This window comes from Dermacentor albipictus, chromosome 4 (assembly GCF_038994185.2).
Source record: "Dermacentor albipictus isolate Rhodes 1998 colony chromosome 4, USDA_Dalb.pri_finalv2, whole genome shotgun sequence".
In the NCBI taxonomy this organism is placed as follows: Eukaryota; Metazoa; Arthropoda; class Arachnida; order Ixodida; family Ixodidae; genus Dermacentor; species Dermacentor albipictus.
In genome coordinates this window covers 38928887-38941758 of record NC_091824.1, presented here as the reverse complement: position 1 = coordinate 38941758, position 12872 = coordinate 38928887, and the positions used below count along the sequence as shown (strand labels likewise).

General features: G+C 46.5%; 1 protein-coding gene across 4 annotated transcripts in view; it reads right to left on the bottom strand.

The window, feature by feature from the left end:
• LOC135911452 (ubiquitin carboxyl-terminal hydrolase 25-like) overlaps positions 1-12872 on the bottom strand; it is an 87694-nt gene that overhangs the window by 58580 nt on the left and 16242 nt on the right. For all 4 annotated transcript variants that reach the window (XM_065443757.2, XM_065443754.2, XM_065443756.2 and 1 more), the window contains 4 exons: positions 12277-12470; positions 10175-10251; positions 5687-5835; positions 11-138 (listed from right to left, as the gene is read on the bottom strand). In XM_065443757.2, the coding sequence (XP_065299829.1) occupies positions 11-138; positions 5687-5835; positions 10175-10251; positions 12277-12470 (548 nt within the window). The remainder of the gene's footprint in view (positions 1-10; positions 139-5686; positions 5836-10174; positions 10252-12276; positions 12471-12872) is intronic.

Here is a 12872-nt window from a genome sequence, read left to right as displayed (position 1 = left end):
ATGGACAAACCTGTCCATATAGAGCAACTCTGGAAAGTCTAGCCGATGGTGAATCTTCTCAGGCTTGCCAACGTGCTGATTAAAACGAAAGCGAGAGAGCTCAAAGACCAGCACGGGCGGAAGCTTCGTAAACCACGTCTGCAAGATAAACAAAACATAAAAGACAATACTTTTTCATGACAGTACAGCTGTTTCACAGCAAGGTTAGCTCGCCAGAAGTGCATTTTGCAGTTAGTAGTCGAACCTAGTTAAAACAAAGCCCCATCTGGCATCAAGATACCTTCATTAATATGATATTAATTATAAATATACAAGCATAACATCTAAAAAAACCAAAATATGACAAAATTCTGGATAAAGTATTTAGCTTTTTGTAACTTCTTGTCCATAGAGCACCCCACATTTTTAACCTCAATACAATGAAGAGTGTTAACACACAATTTCAATCTAACAACATTTCACTGCCACTGCAAAGGAATACGGAGACGGTAAACGGAAACTTCCACGGGCAGCAGGATGGCACACGTCATTTTATCGAGCACAGCCATGGCTGCCAGCATGCAGACCCCGTGCCTTGTTTTAGAGGTAATCTGCCGCGTGTGCGAAGACTGGGTAAGCCGACATGGCGTGCCATCGCGTGCTGTCTTCCTGCACATTTAGTGCCAGAGGTTGCGCAATCTTGAGTTTCGGAGACCGGAGATGCATTGAAGCGAGCGGCAGATGAAGCATTTGCTCCCCTCCCCGCACTGCTGGTGCTTTTCATGATAGTGACGTCCCACTGCGGGCAACACTGTAAGCCGCGGGTGCAGAGTGGACGCGAAGGCATGACTGGTTTCACTTCGCACTACCGATGTAAAGATGTCGTCAACACAGCATGAAACCATATCTCTCGTTGCTGACTCTCAAATTTCACAACATAATTTTTCCGCCATACTTATTCGTTTTTCCGACTGCCCGATAATTCGGAAAGCTTTGTGGCCACTTTTGTGTAAGAAAGATCCATCAGCAGCTGTACTTATTTGAATAAAAGATCAAATTTAAATAAACCAAAACACAGTGCCGATATTACGGACATCATTATAACGAGGTTTAACCGCACAATCAATGACCGATTTACCGGATGGAATTCAGACGCACTTTCGGCTCCACCACACATCCCACAGAGTCAATGTATAAGAACGTCTGAAATTTTGGATGCAAGAACCCTCTGCTGTGCAATTTTCCGGACTTTCCGCCATGCCCATAGGTCTGAAACGGCGTTGATCGAAGCCACCACCACTGCCATTTTGATTGTCTCACTGCTTCGACCAGGCGCTCTTGCATGCATGTACACTGGCAGCCATAGCACCACTACTGCGGCAACACTGGGCCTACCTGCTTCGACATTTGCTATCAAGCTTTTAGCTGTTTGGGGCCATGTTTTTCACTGAAAGAATGCGCCACTCTCAGCAATGGCACTGACTCCATTTTTGTAATCCTCGCCAATGGCTTCGAATCTCGTAAAGCATGATGCACTGCATAATGCTGGTTCCCTAGAGTCAGCTTCGCCTTAATAGAGAAGTGTTATACGGTGAAGCCTACCAAGAGTGGGCCGAGGAAATTGAAGAGGCTTTGCTTGCTCGTGCTGTCTCTTGTCACAGTACGAGCACTGATACGCCTAGTAACTGTACTGGCAGGCTTCCAGGCTTATTTTGGATGTGCCTGTGGCGATTTGAGTCCTTGGGGCCAGTAAAAGGCATGCATTCATTTTTTTTCGGAGTGCCTGATTTTTTTCTGACGTTTTCGCGGTCCTCAGGGAATCCGAGAAAATCGGACGTTGACTGTGCTTGTGACTGGGCCTATCCAAGGTAAATGCAACTGGGGGCGGGTGCGACAGGCAGGCACAGCAGCTCTTGTTGACTCTGAAATGTCGACGGCTTGCAGTGCCAATATGGGGCATCTGAGCAACCCTTACTTAATGCACTCTTCGCACCGTCCTTCATACAGAATCATGATATTGGTATGATGACACAGAATCTGCAAGACAATTAACGGGAGTACACTGCACACTTAAGTTTAGGTGTATGCTAAAAGAACCCCAAGTGGTCGAACTTCATCCAGAACATGGACTAACAGTCAGCGCGAGGAACGCGCAGATTGAGCAAGAGCCATCTCTACGGCGGGCATGTCAGGCCACGTTGTCCATGTCCGGTTATGTTGGCTGTGCCAGTGCTTCAAACTATCAACGTTCTCGCCAACTCATGCAACGCCGACTATATACGCACCTTAAAGGGACACTAAAGGTAAATAATAAGTTGACGTGGACTATTTAGATACTATTCCAGAAACCTCACAATGCTTGTTTCATGCCAAGGAAGGACTTAGTTTACGAGAAAAATGCATCTGAAGGGTCCAAATACTTTTTTTCTAAATTCACGTCTACTGTCACCCAATCGGGGGGTGGTGATGTTGCATACGCCATCCTCACCCTTTGCTGCGGTCGGGGAGTAAAATGGCACCTGACAGACGGCGATAGCAAACCAAGACAGAGTGGTGGACTCGCCGCTGCAGCTGCGTGGCGAGCAGCTGTCAAGTAGCGTGACCGTTCGGGCATCCCGCGAAGTCACATAGAAGTTGAATTTTCTGCTACTTCCACTTTGTGCAAGTTTTGCGAGCCTGGAAAACTAGCGCAGCACTATGAAATAACGAAACTGCTGAAACGCGAAAGCGTGTGTGGCACAGAGTCTAACTAAAATGACGCCTTTCGATTGCCCGCGTCGTTGTCAAGGATAATTTCAATAAGTTATTTTTTCTAACAATGAAATAGAACTGGACAAGTAGCATTTTATTTCGTCTTATAATACCACACAATGATGTTTTTTGCAACAAATGGTTGAGTACTAGTGACAGAATTTAACTGAGGAGTGCTTTCGTCATTGGGCAAGTACTTGAATGTCCCGGGGGAGTCTTTAATCGTGTGCCCTGCATTTACTTCAATTTCTCGATTATTAAGGCTCTGTTTGCGATAATATTGATGCCTTAGAGATTCTCGAGCACTAATCTATCACTTTAACCAAGCGACTTTTTATTTCGACTTTCATTAGTTCAAATTTTGTATAATTAGAATTTTCGTAGCATTCTCATGAAATTTGAACGAGCTTTTACTGTATAACTGCCCTTTAGGAAAAAGAAACTTACTTAGTGGGTGAACACGACAGGTTTGGATAGTTAAACCTCTATATAACGAAGTAGGTAAAATCGGCAATTTATTCGTTATATCAAAATTTTGTTGTATTGAATTTTGACCTTTTATGCAAATAAGTACAGTCGCCGATTGATTTGTCTTACACTGAAAGGAGCCACAGAATTTTCCAAATTATCGGGCGATCGAAAAAAGCCAATTTGATTGAGAAAACAACACATTTTGATGAATTTGGGAGTCGGCAATGAAAGATACCACTTCAACGACATCTTCATATCGGCAGTACGAATTAAGCGAAGTCAGCCACATTTTCGCGTGCACTCCACCCACGCAGCAGATAGCGTCGCCTGCACTGGGACGACGCTATGCTGAAAAGCGCCAGCAGCGGGGAGCGAATGCTTCATCTGGCTCTCGCTCCAACAAGTTGCCGAAACTTGAGATTACGCAAACTCCAATACGAAACGCGCGGGAAGACGACAAACTTGATGTCACGTCATCTCAGCACACCCCTATTTGCACACGTGGCAGATCACCTCTAAGGCAGGGTGCCCCGCTGCGTATGCGCTAAGCCGCACTTACAGCCATGCGCAGCCATGGCTGAGACACGGGCCAAAAATCGCGAAGTGTCAACTTACATGCGCCCCCAGGGTGTCTACCAAGTTGACATTTCTAAATTCCCCGAGTTTTCCAGGTTTTCCCCAAGTGCCCTTGCAAATTTCCCTGAGTCATGCAGAACTATGTTTTATGACAAGACGGGCTGAAACCATATCGCCTGATGCTGTCACTCTCTAGTAAGCACATGAAAAAATTAAAAAAAAAAAGCAATTTAATCCAATTTGAATACTAAGGAATAGTGTTTATGTTATTCAAAAAGACAATAGAAGGCAGGGGTTAGTAAAATGCACAGCAAATAAAGTGTCTTAAAAAAAAATTGCAAATGGAGTCGGACATTCTCAAATACGAATAAAAAGGAGATGCATAAAGAAGCAAATATTTTCGAATATGAGCTATTTCTATCAACTGATAGCAAGCTCAGTGGTATGAGGCCCGAACTCTGTCACAATTGAGATTCTCTCTCAACAGCTAGTAAGTCAACCTCAACTGTCCTGACATACTCTCAACCCGCGCACGACGCCCGAGTTGTGTTTCACTGCTTTAAAGAGTTTATTTTGGTTTGGATGAGGGACACCTGCATCTCGGCATCAGCCAAAACGTAATTTTTTGAGATCAAGCACCTTCAAAATGGCGGCAGCAAGCTTCCTTTCCCGTTTATTCCTCAATGCGTAGGTCATTCCTGTTTTTGTCCTCCTTCGGCCACTCGTTTGCCCCAAGGACCATTTAAAGCATCTTGGTCAGTTGCACAGTTCACGACTGATTTTTCAAACTCACTAGGGGCTGCGAAAACGTCCGAAAAAACGGCCAGTTGGAAAAAAATAAATGCGTGTCATTTACTGCCCTTAGGGGCTCAAACCGCCACAGGCACGTTCGAAAACGCTCTGAAGGCCTGTCGGTACACATATTAGGCATATCGGTGCTTGTACTGTGACAGGAAATACCGGGTGCATGCGTGTATAATTAAGGAATACTTACTGTGTTCAGTGCCAACAGCCCCTTCCCATGCTTGTTATGCTTCACTGCAATACTTTTGTGTGTGCTTCACCAAGCAATAGTGCTGTACAGAGGCGAAGCTGACTTTCGGGAACTGGCTTATGCAACGCACCGTGTTTTCCAAGTTTATAAGCCAATCATGAGGACCACAAAGGCGGAGTCCGTGCCATTGCTGACAGCAGCTAATTCTTTCAATAAAAAACACAGCACCCAACGGCAAGAAGCTTCATAGCGAACGTCGAAGCAGCTAGGCCTAGCGTTGCCGCAGTGGTGGCAACGGCTGCCAGTGGATCTGCGTGCGAGAGTGCCGGTTCGAGGTGGCAAAGTAATCAAAACGGCAGCGGTGGTGCTTTGATTATTGCCATTTCGGACCTGCGGTCACGGCAAAACGTCTGGAAAATCGGACGGCGAAGAGTTCTTGCGTCCGAAATTTCACATGTTCTGTTACGTTGACTCTATGGGGTATGTGGCGGTGCCGTGAAGCCGTCCAAATTATCGGGAATCTGGAAAGTCGATCATTGACTGTACACTGGCAACTCCTCCAGCTGACGACAGGGCGTCAAAGACGATTCATTACAATTCCTGTCTGTTACTCGAGCCAGCATTACCGGGACTGTAGACCCTCTCAATAAAATTGCCGCTAGTTTTCCCTGATAGAGGCCCAAATTCCCCGAGTTTTCCCTGATTTTTTTCAAGACTACTCAAAATCCCAGAGAATTCCCAGATTCCCCTTTTTCCCGGTTGGTAGACACTCTGCCCCCTCCCCCAGGTCCTCGTGTGCACTTGATCACGTCACCACGTGCGGGTCATTAGCGAGCTCAAAAAGTGTTGCTGGGAAACTTCTCACAACACACACAGCCGAACCAAAGGCCAAACCAAATTGTTTCGCAAGCTGACCTCTTGGCCTAGTCGCCGAGATGATGGTGTCGACGCACTCTCGGGTTCCAGGGTGGTGGTGGCTGCCTCTAGGCTATCGTGGATGTCACTGAATCCATTCACCTGAAGAGGGTACTGGCCAAATGCTTCCTCTCGCGAGAAGTGCCGACCTGGAAAGCAAAAAAGAAGAGGGACCTTTTAAAGTACTCTCTTAATGTCAGAACAATCCATACAAGCTTTCCTACACACTTTCACACTACAATTAAACATCGATCCAACGAAGTTGGTAAAATTGGCACTCTACTTTGTTATAATGAAATTTCATTACATTAAATTTCTACTCTTGATGCAAATACGCACATCACCAACAAATTTTTCTTATGCAGTAAGGGCCATAATATTTTCCCGATTACCAAGCAATCGGAAAAAATTAATTTCAATGAGAGAAGAAAAATTTCCCATTGTTAAAACTTGAGAATCATCCACCACAAAGAAGTGGTTCAGTGCCATGTCGAGGATATCTTTATATCAGTGGTACAAAGCGAAGCCTGCGAAGTTATCACGTCCATTTTGCCGCAGTAGCTGATAGTGTCACCTGCCGTTGAAACGAGGCTAGAGCAAATACTTCGTCCATCGCGTCTCTAAAGCTCTAGATTACACAATCTCCAGTTCTAAACGAGAGGGAATACAATGCACATTAAGGCACGAGCATCTTGGACACTGGTGGAAATTACCTCCAAGAAAGGGAGTGGGGGCCAGGCTAGAGGAGGAGACACGCGTCCAAAGTAGAAAACCAATGTAGGAATGACATTAAAGCTTCTCAACGAAGCAGAAAGCTAACACGCACCTGATTTTTAAGCAAGAAATATGTTGCCCAATGGCGGCCAGTTTTTTAAAGTCAGCTTTGCCACACAGCTATTCAATTCAGCTCCGCCGCAATACAACAGTATTATGCGGTAAAGCATACGACCGTTGCTAAGGCGGTTTTGGTCTCGTGTCCGACTGCACCGCGTAGGCAATTTCTGGCCAAATTCAAATAAATAAATAAATAAATAAATAAAACGCCATAACAATTCGCTAAATACCGTAACCAGACATCATGAGCTCCAGTTATTGTTTGAAAATCATCCTTGCGCAGGCCGAAAATCGGCATTTCCACCGAGATACGACGTGTGTACAACGCATTCAATGTCCCCTAAACTCTGCCGAGACAGACGCTCCCACTAAAGGGGTCGCTACCGGGGTCTCTCTGGGGGTCAGGCACATGTGCGCTCACTGGTCAAGCTCGAATTATCCAGCAACGGACAATTTTAGGATCAAAATAACTAAAGTTTGGGTCCACAGAAACACACGGTCGCCGGCCGGGACTTTTGGCTGGGATCTAATGAACCGAAAAATCGAATTAACCGGAGTTGAATTAACGTGTCTGTAGGTATTTTTATTGTGATGGCAATTATATGGACACCCCAAGTGCATTTCTGCCATCGCCGTGAGGTTCCGTACAAAGTTCGAGGGCAATAATACTGTCACCGCATGCCCTGTGCTGTACGTGCGACTGAAAGCATGTGAGGGGAGACGACGATCACGGCTCTATGTCACCCGCACGCTGCTTTCTGTGGCACGCGAGGCACCCAACGTTGCGAAGCACCGGGTGCGTGTGTGCGTGCGTGCGTGTGTGTGTGTGTGAGAGAGAGAGAGAGAGAGAGAGGGCCTTCTACTCTGGCTACAACTGCACATGTGACGGCTGCATGCGTTCGCACAACCGCATCTCGAGAGCGATCTGCCTGGTGGCAGAGTTTAGGTACATCGACGGCTCGTAGCTTTGTGCACGCAGTGTGTTCTCAGCCCTCACATTGCGTAGAGGCGATACACAGCACGAAAGTCGCTTCACTCGCTGCTGCTGCTGCTGCCACGTTTCCTCCCACCAGCATTCTGACAGCGAGTGTCCGCGGTCATCGAGTGTGATGTGTTCGTATTTGCGGTGCACACTTACACCAGGCTTGTTAACTTAGTTAGCAAGCAAATGTTTACAAGTTTATATGGCTGATAAAAGTACCATCCTCACATCGTATGGCTGTCCGCTAATTCGCTATTGCAATCGATGCTTCGCCTTTCAGTCAAACTGGGAGTTTTTGAAGAGTATGTGCTTCACATACAGTGGACGTTACCTGATGCCCGCGTAAAAGCCTGAGCTGTACACATACATACCGTATTTTCTGGTCTATAAGTCACACCTTTGTAAAAGTCGCACGCCCTCAAAACAGCAATGCACCCCCCCCTCCCCAAAACTTATACAAGTCGCACTGGTGTATAAGGTGCACCTGGTTCATTCACTAAATAATTTTATTATATATACGACATTTCACTTCATGAACACGGGTTACTTGCAAGTGATGTGGGGATGCGCGACTCTCACGCGTCTCCCGATATTTTCCCCGCATGGCCCCCCTCTCCTGTAACCAGGCTTCGCCACGCGGTGTTACGGCCGCAGTCGACATGCTTGCAGAGCAACTGTGTAGCTTGCGCAGCGGCGCGCGCTGTATCTTGAAAGCGATCTGCAGATTCGATGACTTCGGAGTCGGTCGACTTGTGGTTGGCCTTCTGCCGCTTGCCTTGCTGCTCAGTCCTTTGCGCACGGCACTTAGCAACTTGATCACGAGATGAACCAGGTACCTCAATGGTGTGCACACAACCCGTAGCAACTGCTAGAGGAGGTCAAACCAGTGCGCTTCGTTTTTTTCGTGTTTCGAGAGTGCATATTAAAGTGCAGCGCTTGTTCCTGCGGCAAACGTCAGCACGCGTCACGTGTGGCCAGTCACACTACGGCGCTTGCGCTGCGCCAACCGAAATGCCACCCCCTCTAGACTTCAACGCGCGTGCCGTCGGCTTTTCTCTTTGAAGCATGCACAGAACGATGTCCAATGTGTGCGCCGCTTTGAACAGCTGCCTGTAACCACCGGCAAAACGGTGTGGGCACCCTTTTATTTTATGCGCCGTGCATTGTGGTTTGGTGCAGTCGGCATGATGAACGTGCGGATGGAGCAAGAGCAATCTCGACGTCGGGCACGTCGGGCTGCGCTGGCTGCGTCCGGTTACATTGGCTGTACCAGTGCTTCAAACTATAGATTTTGTTCTCGCCAACGTGACGTATCGTGTGCTTGCACGCTCACACTATGTCGGACTGCATGCACGCCTTAACCGAGCGATTTTTTTCTGACTTTCATTAGTTAGAATTTTGTATAATTCGAATCTTTGTAGCATCCCTGCGGAATTAAAATTAATGAGCTTTTAATCTATACTGAAGACCCTGAACCAATATGAAAGGGCAGCGAAAGCTTCTGCATCTAAAGCTTAACCCATCTTACAGTGAAAGCTCATTACTACGAACCCTACATAACCAAACTTTTCAGAATTCCCCTGTTGACTGCTTATAGTTCCAAGTAAAAATAAGTACTACGAACATCAGAATACCAAACTTTCCAGAATAACGATCGTTATTCAGTTTCCATGTCCTGCCTCAGTGCCACAAACTAATATTCTGAAATCAGGGTATTCTTATATTTCCATGTACCCTTTATGATTACCAGAACAGTATTCTAGCAGCCAACAAGCGGATGCCATGAAACATGGGCTTGGAGGACCCGAGATGGTTGACGGAGGCAGGGGAAAAAAACCCGGGAAACGGACTTTTAAAAAAAAATTATTGCGGAGGTGACGACAGCTTTGTGAGCGCATGCTTCGCCCAGACAACTGTCGCCTAGCAACAGAGGCACGTCTCTTCCTTCTTTTGCCCTTCTTTCTGCGCATGCCTCTTCGTTCTTTCATGCTTCTTTCTGTAGCCGTACTAGCTACGCGCTGCGTGCGGAGAAACGTAACCTGTGTTCACAGGGATCTCACAGACTTTCCAGACAGTGTTGTTTACATGCTCTTACACTTTGGAATAGTTCAGGCATCCACCTCAAGTGAGACAGTTGTGGCGTCCTAGGCAAGGAATGTGAAAAACAAACAAAAAGAAACATAAAGCTTCATAGGTGATATGGAGCTCCTTTTTTTTGTTGGTGGTTTTCTTGGTGTCAGCGTCTCTTTTGGGCTTGCCACTTTCTATACGGTGGTGCGTGGCTGTGGGAATCTGTGGAAAATAGCGACAGTGCAGGTGGAGAGCCAACAGCGATGTTTTCGTGGATAGCTCCTACGGTGACAACTGATAGTGGGTTGATGGGCTAAACGGTTCATTTGGGGCTTTCATTGTAACGACCTTTCAGAGTAACGAACAATTTGCTGCAGTCCCCAGAAGACTGCTATATCGAGAATTCACTGTAGTGAACATGTTGGGCTCCTCTCGACACGTCACGAAGCGCCCAACTTCATGTCTCTATTGTGTGCTTTATATTGCATGCACTGAATATTTTCCTTTAATTTAAAAAAATTAAAGAATCAAAGCCTAACTTCAAAAAAAAGAGAGAGGTCTTTACATGAGGATACAAGTGCCAAGAGATCGTTTGCTCTTACCTTCATTTTCGCCCTCACACCGAAAGCGCCCGTAGAAAAGGTCCAGCATTGGGTTCGTCTGCTGCATGCGAGGTACGCTGCAAGTATGACAGTAAGCAAAAATAAAACACCTGTTCTTGTTGTTTGCTTACTGTCTGAAATCTTCATACACTCGAAACCCCTTATGGTGAAGTTGAAGGGACAGTCAAAATTACTAAGGTGTGCGAATACCAAATAGTAGATTTTGAATCAAATACAGTAAAACCTTTTTAAACCGTACCTGCTTGAACAGTAGTTTCGTATTACAAGTAGTAAAGCCAAATCCCCAACTCGGCAGTCATTGAACATGATGCGTTTTGTATCCGCATAAACCGTACCGGCTTATTGCGTACGTATGGCTTAACACGTAGTGAATCTGCTTTTTGTCATGCAATCATGGCGGTGCCTTAAAGATTAAATTAAATTATGGGGTTTTACGAGCCAAAACCACTTTCTGATTATGAGGCACGCCGTAGTGGAGGACACCGGAAATTTCGACCACCTGGGGATCTTTAACGTGCACCTAAATCTAAGTACACGGGTGTTTTCGCATTTCACCCCCATCGAAATGCGGCCGCCGTGGCCGGGATTAGATCCCGCGACCTTGTGCTCAGCAGCCTAACACCATAGCCACTGAGCGACCATGGCGGGTATGCCGGTGCCTTGTCCCCATTGGCCAGCCTGACAGAACAACAAGCTTCAGAGATCAAAACAACGGCCTCCAAACAACGGCCTCCCTGTGCATTTGTGCATAAAGCAACATCAACATCATTTCGGCGTCATGCAAGCTAGGACTCGCATCATGTCGAAGCTCGGATAAAGAACACCGGGTGCTTAGCATAGAACAAAAATCAGACGTTTGTGCTATCAAACGCGGCAGGCATGAGGAAATCGGCACTGGCACATGATAGAGATCTACCGTCGACTACGGTATGTGGCATTCGGAATGCGAAGAAGTCGCTCGGCAATGCTGTTGCGGCTGTGAAAAGATGTCGGCAGTCATCAACGTTTCCTTAACCGCGGCAAGATTCTCAAACTTGTGGGATGCGTGAACTCTCCTCGCAATCGTCCACCCTAAGGAAGCTCAGCTGTGGCTAAACGAAATCCTATTAGAGCCGCGGCAGAGAGAACTGCTTTGATTGCTTAACGCATGGCGCACCCCCTAGCGACAAAAAATAAATAAAGCAACGCAGATAAAATTAAACCACTAGCTGCCTGCGTTGGAAGCTCAGTTACTACGGGAAATTAGATGCGCAATTGTTGTATATGAACCAATATTTTTTTTATCAAACTAGCAACATCCTTCAATTACTATATCGTCCCCGAAGTGCAAATTAAAAAATGCTGACGCAACTTTGTGACAGAACACCGCACGTTCATTGGTCTCCCTCGTGCCGCGACATTCCACTCTTTCTCCCAGTGACATCATCTTGACATAACAGCCAGACCGAACCAGTTCCAAAGAGAACTGTTACAGAGTACGGCTCCAGGTCACAAACCGTCACGGAGAGCTTGTCGCTAATATGTCCCTATGGGTGGCTCATCAGTGATCGGTCGCGAGATCACGGTTATGGGTTTGACTGACGCTCGTTCAAGGTACGCGGTCAACCAGCCGGTGAGTACTGCGAGCATACATACTAAGTTCGTCTGTGTTCGCATGTGGGTAGAAAGCTCCAAACTGCACATTAAACAGCCATTAATTGGCCCAATCTTCATACATGCTTCCGTGTTTTCCATACGCACTGCTTTTGTTGTTTCCTATAGTTGCAAAGCGTTAATCGTTTCTATTGGTAGTTTGGTTGACCTGGTCAAACCTTGTACTGATAAATATTGCACGCCGTGGAAATGCTGTGCATGTCAAAGCACCGATCATGGCTGAGTAATTCACCGAAGGTACCAATATTCAAAAGACTGAATTTTTGAGAAATTGAATATTAGATATTCGGTTCGCGAATCAAATTATTCAAATGTTTGCTATGTGATTTGAAATCCAACATTCGTGTATCCACACACCCCTAGAAATTACTTCCATTGTACCCGTTAATTCCCTTCCTTTATTGCAATATTGCGCACTGCTCACTCACGAGCCTGGGCTGGCAGCACAGTGGGCCAACTGGAAGGCGTCCTCCAGCCACTCGAGCAACTTGTGCGTGAACTCGGACACGTCCTGCTGCTGCTGCGGCTGGTGCTGCTGGGGCTGCTGCTGCTGCTGCTGCTGTTGCGGCGGGTGTGGCTGTTGCTGTTGCTGCTGTTGCTGCATCTGCTGATTGTTGGGACCCTGTGTGCAAACAATGCGTGTGATTATACCCGAGCGCTGAGCAAACAAGAGAAAATCGTGTGTTCACAACACTTTCAGCAAAACCATTTCGTACCGAGGTACAGTCGTACCCGGTTATATCGAACTCGCTAAAAGACTCCTATCGGTTCGATATAGGGCCTAATTCGATGTAAGCCTGCTAAAGAATTACACGTCATAAGAGCACATACCATTTATAAAAGCACTTTATTGATGAAACTAGCATAGTTACGCATGACATGGTCCTGTATCTCCTTCCGCTTGGGCAACTTCACTGCCTGCGACAGCATACACTTCTCCACATTGTCTAAAGAGTTGAAGCAGCAGAGGCCGCAACCTTACACATTCGCGCAGAAGCGCCAGACTGATTTGAGTGCACCAATC